Below are 17,262 nucleotides of genomic sequence, written 5' to 3' on the forward strand. Positions count from 1 at the left end.
CTCAGAAATTAAGGTTTCGAAACTTGCATCCCAAGGCAAGATCATGACGACAGAAACTCTCCTCGTTGTTGCAAAGTTCAGCCCTTCAACTTATTGCTGGGGCTGTTCATCCGTCCTGCTTTTGAGCATGGAGACTGGAGGAGGTCGATCAGTGCGGAAGGCACAGGGATCAGCGAACGATCAGAGGCCGAATCCGGCAACATTGGAGCAGGGACGCTGAGGGGCATTGAAGACGGCGGAGAGGGGTGGCGAAAGACGGCAGGATCGGAAGGCGATCTTCGGCAAAGCGCGCCGGGACGATGTTTGGGAGGAAGATCACAAGGAGGGGGTGTTGGGACAAGAGGAGGGGTGGGAGAGATGAAAGGGAGAAGGTGAGAGGGAGATGTTTGCTTGCGAGTGGGGTTGACAGGAAAAAGGGAGTTTGGAGCAATGTTTGGGAAGAGGCGTCAGGACCAGGGGGTGGGAAGGGGGAGGCGTTGACGCTCAGCGCCTTTCGAGTAACGAGCTGACTCACACACAGTGACGGCAGAAAGTGCTTCAGATCTTGCGAGGGAAGAAGCGGGGGGAGGGGGGGAGGGGTGAGAGAGAGGGAGAGAGGGGGGCAAGCCACCAGCGCGGAGAGCGCAGGCTCGGTGTGAGGCGCAGTGAGTGGAGTCGGTCCCGCTGACCGGGCGTCGGTCCCGCTGACCGGGCGTCGGCTGCGCGATGTCCACCACGGAGGAGAGCCGAGTGAACGCGGTGACTCCGCTGAAACTGACCGGCTTGGTGTGTGTGGTGATCTCGCTCTGCCTCGACGTGGTGGCCTTGTTAAGTCCGGCTTGGGTCACTGCCGACAACCACTTCTCCCTCTCCCTTTGGCAGAGGTGTTTCCGAGCCGCCTCGCTCCCCCACGGCGAGTGGGACTGCAAGTGGGCGCTGAACAGCGGTAAGCAGTACGACCCCTTCCTTGGGGGAGGGAGGGAGGGAGGTTGCGTTCGGCGCCCTGGCGGGCCGGGACCGGGGTGGGGGGTGGTGGAAGTGTCAGGGCAGGGTTGGGACCAGAAACGGGGCATTTCTAACGGGCCGGAGAGTTGCGTTGGATATTTGGGGGGAACCGCATGTAGCAGAATGCTGGGTTGCGGGAGGATAGATCAATGCATCAACATGTGAAGCAGCGCCAGGCCGAGTTAAAGAGGGGCAGATTGCACAATCGGAAAGGAATGATGGGCAGGGACGAAGCAGTTGGGGAGAATAACTTGACAGAAATCTATACCGTTAGGATAAAAAAAAACCCTAAGGACACTAAAACCGAACGTGTGTGTGTGGACAATAAACTAATAGGGTCGTGCTATATGTTAACAGAAATCCTGACATCTGGACAAAACAAATATCTGCACTGAAACGCAGAAAAACACGGGAGCTGTTCAGGCAGAAACAACGATCAATTGGGATCTGCAATTAAGCAAAACTGATTCGAGTCACCCTCAGGGACTCTGGCCGATGTCTCAGATATTTTAAGATATATTGATATATATCTGTTTTGAATCTGTTGGATATTAGTAGGAGTCGTTGCAGGGACTGACATCTTACAGGCAATATTGAAAAGAATAGAATAGCAAGTTATTTCTGGAAAGAGATGAAATCAAGGCAGGAATGAGATAGTCGTTGATGCACAGATGTCAAACAATGTGAAACCAGCATTGTACAATTGGACAGGTGTTTCCATGTGAGGAAGTTCCCTGAACAAGAATGTGATCTTGAAGTGGAAGAACTGGCCTGAGGCAGCTTGAGAAATGAACATAATCAAAGCTATTAAAAAGGCATCATGTTAACTGAAAAGTGCTGGAAACACTCAGCAGGTCAAACAGCGTATGTGGAAAGAGAAAGGGTAGCTGTTTAAGGTGAGAGGGGGGCATCTTCAGAAGTTTTGACAGCAAATAATAGGTGTCCATTAAAATGTGGAAGTGGCCAAGTATTGCCAGAAGCAACAACCAGTTGGGGAAAACAAGTACAAAGATGTAATCAGACCGACCTAACTATTGCACTAACTTTATATCTGCACACGGAGAAAATGATGAAAATGATCATTGACCTTGGGGACAGCCTGGCAGAGAGGAGAAACTGAGAAAATTAAAATAACAAGGGGCGGAAAGTAAACGGAGGCTCGGGGTGGTTTGAATGCAATAGAGAGAGGGCACAAGAGGGCAGAAATTGCGAAAAAAAATATTTGAAAGAGTAAGGAGTGTGAATGATGCACGCAATGGGGGCGTCTAAAGTAGATATATTGCAGGATAAATTCAAAATAGAGATGAAAACAAAACAATCAATTTAAAAAAAAATGAGTGGAATAGAGACTGAAACAAACTGTTTTGCATGAAAAAGAGTGTTTAACTGAAAAGGAGCCAGACAAACAGCACAGTTGAGGCAAGTTTTATATTTAATGCTTGTGTAACCCAGTCTTGTGTTAGCTGATGTGAGAATTGGTGGAAAACTTCATAATGTAAAGTTGTTTTTGACTTTATTCTGCCACCTTAACAATCAGGACAAAAGTGTAACTAAATCCAGCTCAAATTTTAAAGACAAAGCTCCATCTGATGGTTGTATTTGTGGGCTGCAGCGCAAAGTATGCTTAAGAGAATTATAGAATGATTGACAGACAATGACAGGAAAGGAGATCAAGAATGCTCAAAGCATTTGCTGATAATTAGCACAGACCCAATGTTTGTTACATACCCAAAACTGCACCCTTTGTTTTACTTGCATATTTGTTGTTTTTTCACATTTTGTGTCCTTAGTATAGTGAATTGTCAGCAAGTCTCCAAAAATACATCCTCCTTCAGAGAAATTCAATAACTGCTCTTCCTTTTTTATTTTACCATTGCAAAAATATTTGAATTGCCTTCATCAACAGTTTTATCTGTCACAATTGATTAATCAGAGGATACGCATAAATAATAAATATCCCTTCGAAAATGTTCATTTTTTTTTAATATGCTTTAGCCACTTATCGTCCTCCCATATCCCCGACATCACTTCCCTGGCTTGCAGGGGAAAGCAATTGTGCATTCTCTGGATTTTTCCCAGGCTCTGCGTCAGACAATGTGGAGTTTAGTTGGAGCAGCTCAATATGTTGTTTCCTGGGAGAGTTCCCATCTAAAGGCTCTGTTAGTTATTTTATGAAGTCTCTGGTCTGATTATGCAAGTGCTAAAATGCTCAACAGTTTGCATGTTAATAGTATCTATTTGTAAAATATGAATTAACCCACTCCCACTGGATTAAATTAATTCAGTTGCTTTATGAGCGAAAGGAAAGTAGCAGGAAGTTGGTTGGCAGCAATTATTAACTCACTGTAGGAAGATGGAAACAGTTGGTGATCCCTTTCTCCCCTTTCTACAGACGACTCCTTTTAAAGCCATACTCGAACTGCTTTTAAAAGCTATTCTTGTGTGGTTCATGTTTCTCACACCTATAAATAAAAATAATGTATGGATGCATGAAGAGCCCCCAGACTGAAGTGAGTCGAGGTAATTGAACGCCGGCCATCAGTATGCTTCTGGAGACGGTCATTGGTCCAGGCATTTTGTTTTGTGGAAAATTCTCAGAGTTTTCTGGTGCAGAGTTTGCTTCACCCAGGACCAAAAAAATGTCAAAAATTTTGATTTTTATAAGAATTCATTTTTTAAAAACACAGTTTTTCTAAATTTCTTCTTGCCGAGTTGCATTGGGATCATTATTTTATTTACAATGGAGTCTGAGGTGTTCCTTTGACCGATAGGGTTAAAACATAGAACATTACAGCACAGTACAGAATGAAATCTGTTCCAAAGTTTAGGAATGTTTCCTGTCTCAGGCATTGCATTGAAGTGAACTCAATCTCCAGTGAATTTGTTGTACAAAGAGATAGACAACAGACTCGCCATGGCAAATAGCGCCTTTGGAAGACTACATAAAAAACAACCACCTGAAGAAACACACAAAGATCAGTGTGTACAGAGCCGTTGTCATACCCACGCTCCTGTTCGGCTCTGAATTATGGATCCTCTACCGGCATCACCTATGGCCCCTAGAACGCTTCCATCAGCGCTGTCTCCGCTCCATCCTCAACATTCATTGGAATGACTTCATCACCAACATCGAAGTACTCGAGCTGGCAGAGTCCGCAAGCATCGAATCCATGCTGCTGAAGACCCAACTGTGCTGGGTGGGTCACGTCTCCAGAATGGAGGACCATCGCCTTCCCAAGATTGTGTTCTATGGTGAGCTCTCCACTGGCCACCGAGACAGAGGTGCACCCAAGAAGAGGTACAAGGACTGCTTAAAAAAATCTCTTGGTGCCTGCCACATTGTCCACCGCCAGTGGGCTGATCTCGCCTCCAACCGTGCATCTTGGCACCTCACAGTTTGGTGGGCAGCAACCTCCTTTGAAGAAGACCGCAGAGCCCACCTCACTGACAAAAGACAAAGGAGGAAAAACCCAACACCCAACCCCAACCCATCAATTTTCCCTTGCAACCGCTGCAACCATGCCTGCCTCTCCCGCATCGGACTTGTCAGTCACCATCGAGCCTGCAGCAGACATGGACATACCCCTCCATAAATCTTCGTCCGCGAAGCCAAGCCAAAGAAAGAAGTAAATCATTGGAATAATTTGCCACTCAGAGCCTCTCTAGCCTCAGTGATAGACAGGGATAATGTAACATTATTCATACTGTAGTGCACTAAAAAACACTTATCCACAGTCAGGTTTTTGGGTGCGTTGGCCCTAAAATGACATGGCAGAATACAGCTCAAATGGAAAGAGTGCTCTGGGCAACAAGAGTATGTATCTTAATCTTGGAAAGTATAGTTTAAAAGATGTTATTCAAGTGAATTAGAAGGTGATTTAGTTTGTAATGCTGAGCTCATTAGAATGAGCAAACATTTCATTTTATTAAAAATAACTTGCTTTTAAATTGATATCCTGTGTATTACTGAGATTGTTGCGCACTGAAATAAGAAATAAAACAGATCAGTTTATTGCTTTGTCTGTGGAGAGAATGTAAATTATTGAGTAAATGGATCATCCATCAGAAGAGAAAATTCCATGGTGCAATCTTCTAAAATAGATAATGATATGGTTATTTCACGGTTGTTTTAGCAGGTAATATTTAGGAATTTCCATCCAAACATCAGATATTGGTGATGTGAAGCACTTGAATTGTTAAATACTTTTATCGTGTTTGGGCGTTTTGACACAGCTCAGACAAAAAAGGCATGAAACAGTATTTAAAGGGAAATATTGCATGAGGTATTTCTATTGCAGATTGCAGTGGGAGTATCCAGTGATTAACAGAAACACAGCAAAAAATAATTTCAAGGAGATGCACACTTTGAAATTTAGAGCAAATGCTGGGAGAATGAGGGCTCACAATGAATAAACAAGGGATGTAATTTCAGGACCCATTGAGGAAGGATTGGAGGAAAAGGACTTGAGTGGTTGTGCTTCTTGCTGACATGGGCAGCCTTACTGAGATTCATGAATGTTAGCTGGTCACTGATTTTTTTTAAAAACACATAGTTGTTGCTGCAAATGCTTTGTATAAGTGTGGGATAGAAGTAATCTGGGTCAAATTGTGCTTAAGGATTTAAATGAGCTAAGCTAATTTATCAAGGGTTAATAAATGCAGATGGATTGACGCCTGAAAAATTAAGCCTCCAGAAGTCATTGACTTGCGAGCTGTCCTTACAAACCTTGGTCATCCTAAATTGACATGCCAAGGCCAAGTTGTCTTTGCTGCCTTCATTTTGTAAAAGACGTTTTCACTGCCATATGTTCCAGATTACCCCAGCAGATAGCTGCTTCAACAAGGAAATATCCTCCCATGAATATAAAAATGGCTTTTATGCCACTGAATTCATCCATGTCACAACAAGAGACACGTGACAGATCACCTGCTGTGCACAACAGTTTGCCATCCACAGAGGTGTCAGCCAGTGACAGATGCCTTGCCCTGAGCTGGTAACATACCCATCAGTTTTCCTGTGGAAGGGTGGCATATGGTGAAGGAGAAAATAAGGTAACATTTTCCTGAGTACAGTGGATCATAATAGACAAGGGCACTGAGGATTTTCACATGATGCTGGTGGCCTACACGAACAGCAATGTATTCCAGATTGTACAATGCCATGAAACCTGGTATTCTAAGTGCTCTCATGACAAAGAAGTCACATTTTCCTGCATTGTTTGAAACTCAAGTAGATCACATGAATAGCTTTTTTTCAAGTCAGAGGTTTAGCAACAGTTGTTGAACCCCAATCAAATCTCGCTGTGGCTTTTCTCAAATACTCTTGAGGGTGAGGGAACTGACTTCTTCAGTCTGAATTTTCCAAGAGGAGCATATTCGAAGGCAATGACATGGAGGAGAACTTTCTGGATGTTAAGTTCAATGTTTACTCACAGATCAGTCCCATCGCCCCAGTGAATTTCTATGCATCTTGTGCTCCTCACATTCCTTTCTGCTCTATCACCCACCAATACCACGGGCAATTGTATAAAGGTCAATTAAACCAACTACGCTTCCAAAGAGGCCAGTTGCCTGCTGCATCTACTCTGCTGTGTGGGTGGAGGAGTCATCATGTAGCACGATGGGCTTGTGGAAAATGCTCAAGGAAGTTGAGCTGTAGTCATCCTTAGTGCAGGATATTTGCCATTTCATATCATTCCATTTCTGTCCTTGCTGAAAGTTGCCAATGAGTGCAATACAGTCTAATGTGCCAGAAACAACTTCTCTTTATTCCCATCTTGACAGCTTGTAATATCCTCCACTCCAACACAGAACCAGTCCATGCAGAGAATAAGATGAGTAGGTGGGAGGCTGCTTTGAGTGTTGCAGGACTTGAGGGACAGAACTAAAGAGGTAACATGCTGGAGAAGGAAGGTCAGACTGTCCTGTTGACTGGCAGCTCTATCCTGACACAAGCTTGTTTGTATGGCTCGATTTAAGTTCTTCTACCTTGCGGTCAGCAGTTGCTTGGCACTTAATTCTCATTGACCACCGCCAGTGGGCTGATATCACCTCAAACCGTGCATCTTGGCGCCTCACAGTTCGGCGGGCAGCAACCTCCTTTGAAGAAGACCGCAGAGCCCACCTCACTGACAAAAGACAAAGGAGGAAAAACCCAACACCCAACCCCAACCAACCAATTTTCCCTTGCAACCGCTGCAACCGTGTCTGCCTGTCCCGCATCGGACTTGTCAGCCACAAACGAGCCTGCAGCTGACGTGGACATTACCCCTCCATAAATCTTCATCTGCGAAGCCAAGCCAAAGAAAGAAGAAGAATTCAAAATGATTTGTAATTTATACAATGACATTTCACTGCCAATCCCATCCCAAGATTTGTCAAGTTAACAGAGATCCACTATATTATTTATCCAAAATATAGTGTGACCAAATCATAAGTACAAGTCTACTCAGGCTTCCTGTAACTCATTTCAAATTGGCTGGAAGGCAGACATTTCTTCCATATTGGGTTGCTTCACAAAATACAAATTCTTGCATTAAAATGTGCCTTTCATAATTGTGTAAGTGATCGCTTTATGAAATACAGCAACTGTGATGGTAATGTAGGAAACATGGCAGTAATTTTGATTAAAGAAGTTCCCACAAAGAGCATTGCATGAATCACCAAATTATCAATATCAATGGACTGATTAAATATTGGCCAAGGCACCAGGTACATTACATTTCATTTGCTGCTTCTTCAAGGTAAAGTAATGGGATGCTTTGACCATTTCAGTGAACACAAAGGGGTATTGATTTATCCTTTCACCTGAAGGACAGCACCCCCAGTTTTATTGCACTACTTCAACACTGCTCTGGAGTATCAGCTGAGATCTTGTCTTGAGGTGCAATTTCTGGGACAGAGAATGAAGATCAAAAGTTGTGGCATGTTCAAACTGCCCCAAAAGATTTCCTGAGAACCTTGATTTATCTTCTGAAGTCAAGCAACTGAGGTGTATTCAAATGATGCATTGTTCAGGCTTTTCAGAAAGCTATTCCTGGCAATATTTGCTTACATCACCTTTCCTTGCTCTTCCTCATATATAACCCACACTTCACTGGGTGCTTCCTTTTACATTCATCAGAAAAATGATTAAAATGGTGCTTTAGAACTGCAAATCATGACTTGGTATCAAATGTTTAGACCCCTCCCCATCTTTAATAAATAAATGTGTTTTATACTATTTTGTCAGATTGGTGAGCTGTTTTAAAAGTATTAATCTCAGAATCTTTATATAATTATTCACCCTCTTTTTGGGGGGGAAAACACACAACTTTCAGTTGTCATGAATTTTTTCATCCAGGGTCCATTGTATGTCTCTCCTTGTGGAGTATAATCTGAACATCTCCAAATGCCTATCTAACTACCTGCAAGTGTGTCAATTAAAACACACTTCTCGAAAAGCATGGCAATGTCATTTAGCCTCAATCTGCCCTGGTACCATACAATTTTGAGCATGGCAAGATCACTTGAAATTAATTGAAGGGCAGTTGGAACTCAATGGTTGTGAATGTGAAGGGAGAGAAGTTTAGGAGAGACATCAGAGGTAGATTTTTTTTATATATAGAGAGTTGTGGGTATCTGGAATGCCTTGTCAGGGATGGTGGTGGAGACTGAAACATTAGGGACATTTCAGTGATTCTTAGGCACATGGATGGAAGAAAAGTAGAAGATTATAGGGTAGGGAGGGTTTAGTTTTATTTTAAGGAATATATGGCGCCATATTGTGGGCCGAAAGGCCTGTTTTGTGCTGCAGTGATCTATATACAAGAGTGGCTTACAACTCCCTGGAAATTCCAGGCCAATGCTTTGTGAGCGAAACCTCGTTATTCATGGAACCAAATGGACCATTCATTAGGAAAAGGATTTCACAATTATTTCCTGGAACAGAAATTTGTAGTCTTTACATCTATCCTGAAGATCTGTATTTTCAGTGATAGCAGGTTGCTTCTGCATGAAACTATAATTTCTGAAATTGTGTATCAAATACAATGGACCAGGAGCAAAGGATCTGTCTAAAGGTCTCTTTATTGACTGGCATGGATTTGCTGAACAGAAAGACCCTTTTCAGTCTCTCAATTCCTATGACAAGATTGGCTAGTTAACGTTCTTTATTCCTCCCTTTAAACTTTTCCCATTGTTTTAGTTTCCATACTGATGGAAACATGGTGCACAGGCTGAGAGTGTAAACAAAATTCTAGGGCAACATAGTTCGCGTGGAGAGTGGCACAGTTAGCAAAGCAGTTAGCACAATGCTGTCACAGTGCAACAACCAGGGTTTGAATCCAATGCAGTCTGCAAGGTATTTGCACGTTCACCCCATGTCTGCGTGGGTTTCCTCCAGATGCTCTGTTTTCTACCTATTCTTCAAAACGTACTGGTCAGTTGGGTGTAATTGGGTGGCATGTGCTCCTGGGCCAGATGGGCCGTTACTATGCCATATGTCTAAATATAAAAAATGAATATAAATTTTTTTTAAAATGTTCTTTGAACAATTGACAAAACCAATCCCTAAGAACTCGCATGCAATCAGATGAGATTAGTTTGATTGTTTGGCATGTAATGTTATGAACCATTGTTCTGTGGCAGCAATCACTCAACTTACTGTTGGAAAGTAGTGGATTGATTTGACTTGAGTACATGATTCAGACTAACTTTTTGGTTCAGTATTGAAAATGAGATTTGGGCATAGTGTTATTTTGAGTCTCTGTCTGCGCATTCATCTTAAATTAAGATGTCCCATTGCATTTTTTCAAGAAGAACTGAATAATTTGTCCTGGTGTCTTGGGCCACACATCATTTTTTTTAACCAGCTCACCAGTCAGAATCTCATTGCATGTTAATTGGCTTTTTTTTCTGGCATAACAAAAATTAGCTATATTTAAATTGTATTTGTGAGACTTTCAAATAAAAACAACTCAGTTTAATTTGAGTTTCAGTACAGTATATTTTTCTGATTGGATGCCTGGTGTTCATAATCATTGTTGCTGGGTTCTCTGTTGTTCATCACATATGTTCATAATTTGGATGAGAATGTAGGTGGCATGATCAGTAAGTTTTCAGATGACACCTAAATTGGTGCTGCGGTGGACAAAGAAGAAGGTTGTCTAAGGTTACAGTGGGATCTAGATAAACTTGAAAGTGGTGAATACAACTCAGATAATGTGAAGTGATGTAGTTTAGGAAGTTAAACTAGGGCAGGATATATACAGTGAATGTCAGGGCTCTGGAGAGTGTAATACAACAGAGAGACTCTGTGTATAAGTGCATTGTTGCTTGAAAATGGTGACACAGGCTGACAATTGGTGAAGAAGGTGCGTGTGGTAGCATTGCCTTCATTGGATGTGCATTGAATCTAAGAGTTGCGATGTCCTATGACAGCTGTATAAGAAACTGGTGAGACTCCACCTAGCACATTGGAAATGGTGCAAAAAATGTTCACAAGGTTGTTATTGGGACTAGAGGCTCAAGTTTAAATGAGAAATTAGATTGGCTGGGATTGCTTTCCTTGGAGCAAAGGAGAATCAGGGTGATCTGATAGAGGTTTATAAAATCACAAGGGATGGAGTTATAGTTGAATGGTCATAGTCTTAACTCTAGTTTTAAATTCCTTGCAGGGAGTGTGTACATGGAATGAGCAACCAGAGGAAGTGGTAGAAATGGGTACAATTAGATGTAAAAGACATTTGAACAAGTTAATGGATTTGACAGGTTTAGAGGGATTTGGAACAAATACAGGCAAATGGGACCAACTTAGGAGCTACCTTGTTCAGCATGGACAAGAAAGACCAGTGGTTTTCAAACTTCTCCCCTAAACTCATATTCCACTCATATTCCAACCATCAGTGCTCTGTGATTAGTAAGGGATTGCTTAAGGTGGTATGTGGGTGGGAAGGGAATGTTGAGAACCACTGCTCTAGACCCAATTGTTTCTAAAATATTTTACCTGAGAAAAATTGTAATTGGCCCATTTCCTTTGGAGTTCTGAAACCATGCACAGAACAAATCAATTAGGTACAATTAAAACAGTGGTTTTCAAACTTTTTCTTTCCACTCACATACCACCTAGGCAACCCCTTATTAATCAAAGAGCACCAATGGCTTTGAGATTGCTTAAGGTGGAAAGTGAGTTTAAGGGGAGGTGGGGCAGTTTGAAAACCATTGAGCCTGACCAAAGGGCCTGTTTCTCTGATCTATGATACTGTGACTCGAAAATGAACTCCAATTGCAGTAAAAATGCTTAAGGGTTTTGATTAGTTGAACATACAATAATATCTCATTATTTAAATCTCATAACCATTCTGTTTTGCCCTGTAGAATATGAACTTAAATAAAAAATAATTTCCATTATAATGTACATTGAGCTGCCGAAAAAAATATACACTGAGAATTGTGCTGCAAAGCCACCTGAGGTATTCTTTGTTCATGTAGCCTATGCAGTGTTTTGAAATAGATTCTCTCACATGCCTTTGATTGCTCCATGATCACAACACAAGAAGGCTTGCAAGAATAACTGGTTAATAATTGACATCATTATTTGTTAGATGAAATTATTAGCTTGAGGGGTTTCTGGTTTCTCACCTCCAGCAATTGCTCCCTTTCCAAGGTGCCATGATGAAGATAAATTTACATTGCAGTGCCTCCATTCATTTACATTGCAGTTCCTCGATTCAGTTACATTGCAGTGCCTCTGTTCAGTTACATTGCAGTGCCTCTGTTCAGTTACATTGCAGTGCCTCTGTTCAGTTACATTGCAGTGCCTCTGTTCAGTTACATTGCAGTGCCTCTGTTCAGTTACATTGCAGTGCCTCCATTCATTTACATTGTAGTGCCTCCATTCATGGACATTGTAGTGCCTCCATTCATTTGTATTGCAGTACCTCCATTCATGGACATTGTAGTGCCTCCATTCATTTATATTGTAGTGCGTCCATTCATTTGTATTGTAGTACCTCCATTCTTGGACATTGCAGTGCTTCCATTCATGGACATTGCAGTGCCTCCATTCATGGACATTGCAGTGTCTCCATTCATGGACATTGCAGTGTCTCCATTCATGGACATTGTAGTGAATCCATTCATTAATATTGCAGTGCCTCCATTCTTGGACATTGCAGTGCCTCCATTCTTGGACATTGCAGTGCCTCCATTCTTGGACATTGCAATGCCTCCATTCATTTGTATTGCAGTGCCTCCATTCATTTGTATTGCAGTGCCTCCATTCATTTACATCGCAATGCTTTCATTCTTGGACATTGCAGTGCCTCCATTCATGGACATTGCAGTGCCTCCATTCTTGGACATTGCAGTGCCTCCATTCTTGGAATTTGCAATGCCTCCATTCATGGACATTGCAGTGCCTCCATTCATGGACATTGCAGTGCCTCCATTCTTGGACATTGCAGTGCCTCCATTCTTGGAATTTGCAGTGCCTCCATTCATGGACATTGTAGTGCCTCCATTCATTAATATTGCAGTGCCTCCATTCTTGGACATTGCGGTGCCTCCATTCTTGGACATTGCAGTGCCTCCATTCTTGGACATTGCAGTGCCTCCATTCATGGACATTGCAGTGCCTCCATTCATGGACATTGCAGTGCCTCCATTCTTGGAATTTGCAGTGCCTCCATTCTTGGAATTTGCAGTGCCTCCATTCATGGACATTGCAGTGCCTCCATTCTTGGACATTGCAGTGCCTCCATTCTTGGACATTGCAGTGCCTCCATTCTTGGACATTGCAGTGCCTCCATTCTTGGAATTTGCAGTGCCTCCATTCTTGGACATTGCAGTGCCTCCATTCATGGACATTGCAGTGCCTCCATTCATTTATATTGTAGTGCGTCCATTCATTTGTAATGTAGTACCTCCATTCTTGGACATTGCAGTGCTTCCATTCATGGACATTGCAGTGCCTCCATTCATGGACATTGCAGTGCCTCCATTCTTGGACATTGCAGTGTCTCCATTCATGGACATTGCAGTGCCTCCATTCATGGACATTGTAGTGCCTCCATTCATGGACATTGCAGTGCCTCCATTCTTGGACATTGCAGTGTCTCCATTCATGGACATTGCAGTGCCTCCATTCATGGACATTGTAGTGCCTCCATTCATTAATATTGCAGTGCCTCCATTCTTGGACATTGCAGTGCCTCCATTCTTGGACATTGCAGTGCCTCCATTCTTGGACATTGCAGTGCCTCCATTCTTGGAATTTGCAGTGCCTCCATTCTTGGAATTTGCAGTGCCTCCATTCATGGACATTGCAGTGCCTCCATTCATTCTTCTCTCCAAATGTTGTAAAATATTGTACATGTTCACATTTATTGTTCAAGATGTTTGTATTTTATGTGCTGATTACAACTCATTTTTATCAAATCAAGAAATATGTCTCTTAAAAATGGTAGACCTATTTTTGCTTCAGTTATTAACTTGTGGAAAAATGTTATAAAACATTGTCTGTTTCAGAGCTGTGTGGTTGTGGTTTCCTTGCTGAGCTGTTAATTCTGAAAATAAAACCAACATCTTCCAAGTGCTCATTAAAGGACATCTGAGAAATAATGAAAAACATCTTATAACAAAAAGCTTTAAAACATTCAGAATCCAAATTTATTGTCATGAGTGAGTCATGAAGTTCAGTGTTCTGCGGCAGCAACACAGTGTAAACATTCATATTATAACCATATTACAACATTACTATAAAAAAAATTAAAATAATAGTGAACAAAAAGTAAGGTAGTATCTTTGGTTCATTGATTATTCAGGAATCTGATGGCAGTGGGGAAGAAGCTGTCCTTGTGCCGTTGAGTTCTCATCTTTAGGCTCCTGTACCTATTTCTTGGTGGTAGCAGAGAGTAAAGGACTGGTCTGGGTCGTGGGGGTCTTTGAGGTTAGAGGCTGATTTTTTTAAGGACACCACCTCATGTAGATGGAGTGAAGTCTGGTGCCTGTGATGTTGCCGGCCGAGTTAACAACCCTCTTGGATTTATTCTTGACCTGAGAGTTGGTGCCTCCATACCAGGCAGTGATGAAACCGATCAGAATGCTCTCCACAGTTCATCTGTACAAGTTTAGGAGAGACTTCGGTGACATATCAAATCTCAGCAGAACCCTAAAAAAATATAGCCACTGGTGAGCCTTCTTTGTAATTACATCAAATTGGAGGCTCCAGGACAGATCCTTGGAGATGTTAACATCCAGAAATTTGAATTTCTTGATCCTCTCCACTACTGAGCCCTCTATGAGGGCTGAGGAGTGTTACCCTGAAGTCCACAATCATCTCCTTGGTTTTGCTGACAAGGTTGTTGTCGTTACATCAGTCAATGATCTATCTCCCTCCTGTTCGCTTCCTCATTGCAGTTTGTGATTCTACCAATAACTGTGGTGTCATTGGCAAACTTGTAGATGGCACTGTAATTGTGCCATGCCACACAGTCATGACAAGTAGAGCAGTGGGTTAAGCATACATCCTTGGGATGTGGCTGTGTTAATAATCAGTGAGGAAGAGACATTATTTCCAATTTGTACTGACTGTGGTCTTCCAATGAGAAAGTCAAGGATCCAGTTGAAGAGGGGGTTACAGAGGCCTCGGGTTTGTAGCTTCTTGACCAGCACTGAGGGAATATTGTCTATGTTACAAAGTGTTCACAGGAAACAGTTCAAAAATAATTTTGTGCATTTTCATAAATTAGTAGAAATTGAATACTCCGTAAATAAATAATATCAGATTTGGTCTATTTGTGGGAAACACTTTCCTTTTCTAAAGTGATTTTGTAGTTTTGTTCATCAGTGCCTATCACTTGGCAACAGCTATCCTATGCAGGGACATTCAAGAATTGCTTCATTGTCATCGCACTCAATGTCACAAAAACCAAAGAGGTGATTATTGCCTTCAGGAAAGGAAAGCCTGAGGTATATGACCCAATGATTATTGAGGGATCAGAGGTGGAGAACAAGAGCAAATTTTAAGTACTTGGGAATCACAATCTCAGATCATCTTTCCTGGTCCATCTTTACAATAACACACAGATGGCATTGTAAAGAAAGCACGTCTGTGCCTCTCCTTCTTCAAGAGTTTGCGGAAGTTTGTATGACATCGGAAACCCTGGCAAATCTTTATAGTTATATGGTGGAAAGTGTGCTGACCAGATACAGCATGGTCTGGGATGCAGATACCAATACCTCTGAGCATAAAACCCTGCAAAAGGTAGAGAACATGGCCCATGACATCACAGGCAAGACCCTCCCAACAGTGAGAACATCTGCAGGGAACACTGCTGTCAGAGAGCAGTAGCAATCATCAAGGTTCCACATCACCCAGCACACACTCTGTTCTCGCTGCTACCATCATGGAAGAGATCTAGGTGGCACAAGGCTCACATCATCAGGTTCAGGAACAGCTGCTACCCCTCCACCATCAGACTCCTCAACAACAAATTCAATCAGGGACTTAAAAGCTCTTGCTTTTGCACTTCATTGATTTCGTTTACATGTGTACATTGAGTTCATTTTTTTTGTGCGCCATTAAGTGGTAATATTGCCTGGTTCTCAGGAAAAAGAATCTCAGGGTTATATGTGATGTCTTGTTTGTACTCTGACAATAAATCTGAAATCTAATAAAATGGGTGTAATATTACATGAAATTAACTTTTGTCTGACATAACAATGATTCGCCATCAGCAGAAATTGCCTGGTGCCCCTTACAGTCAGAGAAAAAGAAGCAAAAGAGAGTCTCTTCAGAGTCTCTGAGGGTCCATCAATTCACTCCAGCCATTCTGCAGGTACTCTGCCTGCAGTCCAAACCATCGGCAACCCAAGCTCCAGATCTAAACTTCTGGCATGATCAGGAAGCCTCAATGCCCTCCCCACCCTCTCACATCCCAGTACTGATACCAGTCTCCAGCAATCGCAGCCTGGTGTGAATCCTTTGTCGGCAATTGTCTGCAGCCAGTGTGAGTTCCTCACCTCGAGTCACCAATGGCCTGCTGTCTGTGTGTTCTTCAGCAACAGAGCCCCTCATTAGTCTGCAGCCGTGGTCACCGCCCTGTAGGATCGTTATCTTTCTTAAACAGGGGGTGGTCTCCCAGTTTCTGGCGCCTTACACTAGTCCTCTACTTGTCCGGAATCTGCAATCCCTTAAAGCTGCTGCTGAACACAGGTGCCGCCATCCCCACAGTCACAGGATTTAAAAATAAACCACTGTCAGTTCCTTTAACAGGCTGTTTAAAGCCTGTATAGTGTCGTCGGTAGTTAGGCTGGGCAGTAGAACCCTGCGAAGGTGTGCTGTGTCTTCTCTTTCTGCTCTCCACAGGTCTCCACCAGGGCAGCGGCTGCCATTGCAGCAGTCTGGCAGCCCTTCTATTTTTTCTTTCTTGGACATCTAAATTTTACTTTTTTTTGGAGATCTTTAAATAAATGTGCATCATACACATACAATCTTAAGTACCACAAGGCTGTGTACTCAGTCCTCCAGTGCACTAGTGGATTTCGAACAAAGATGGTTCAACGGAGAGATAGAGGGATGCAGCCTGATGGCATGACTACACCTAAATTTCAGCAAGACCAAAGAGGTGATAATAGACTTCCAGAGAGGAGGTGAAGCTCACATCCCTATCCACACTAAGGGTGCTGAGGTGGAGGTTGCAGACATCTTTAAAGCCCGAGGGGTAATCATCTCCAGTGTCAAGGCAGTGGCCAAGAAAGTGCACCAACCCCTCCACTCCCTTGAAAGTCAGGAAATTTGACATGTCTTCAGCATCCCTTAACAACTTCTGCACTTTTGAAATCATCCTATCACGATGCATTGCTGCATAGAACAAAAGCTGCTCCGTCCAAGACCACAAGAAATTGCAGAGGATTGTGAACATGGCGTAGGCCATCACACAAACCCATTCTCCTCCATCGACCACATCTGTGACTCCTGCTGCTTTAGAAAAGCAACTAACAACTTGGAAAACTCACCACATCTGGCCACAGTCTCTTCCCTCCTTCCTATTAGAAAGATTCACAGTGTGAGATCTCACACCGCCAAATTCAAGGACAGTTTCTTCATGCAATTTTCAGATTCCCAAATGAACCCCAAAATTACATTGTTTTTGCTCTACCAACTGATCTCTCTGTGTAACTGCACTTTTGCGCTGTCTTATTTGTGCAATGATCAAGAGAGGTCCACTGGTTTTTTCCATAAACAATCTATCACTGCATTTTACATACATGTAACAATAAAGTTAAACTTAACGT

General features: G+C 42.6%; 1 protein-coding gene across 2 annotated transcripts in view; it reads left to right on the forward strand.

Annotated features, from left to right (window-relative positions):
* Nucleotides 1-584: 584 nt before the first annotated feature.
* Nucleotides 585-17,262, forward strand: part of tmem47 (transmembrane protein 47) — a 36,239-nt gene continuing 19,561 nt past the window's right edge. For both annotated transcript variants that reach the window (XM_069890108.1, XM_069890109.1), the window contains exon 1: nt 585-925. In XM_069890108.1, the coding sequence (XP_069746209.1) occupies nt 706-925 (220 nt within the window). In that variant the 5' untranslated portion in view covers nt 585-705. The remainder of the gene's footprint in view (nt 926-17,262) is intronic.

Source organism: Narcine bancroftii, chromosome 7 (assembly GCF_036971445.1).
Source record: "Narcine bancroftii isolate sNarBan1 chromosome 7, sNarBan1.hap1, whole genome shotgun sequence".
In the NCBI taxonomy this organism is placed as follows: domain Eukaryota; kingdom Metazoa; phylum Chordata; class Chondrichthyes; order Torpediniformes; family Narcinidae; genus Narcine; species Narcine bancroftii.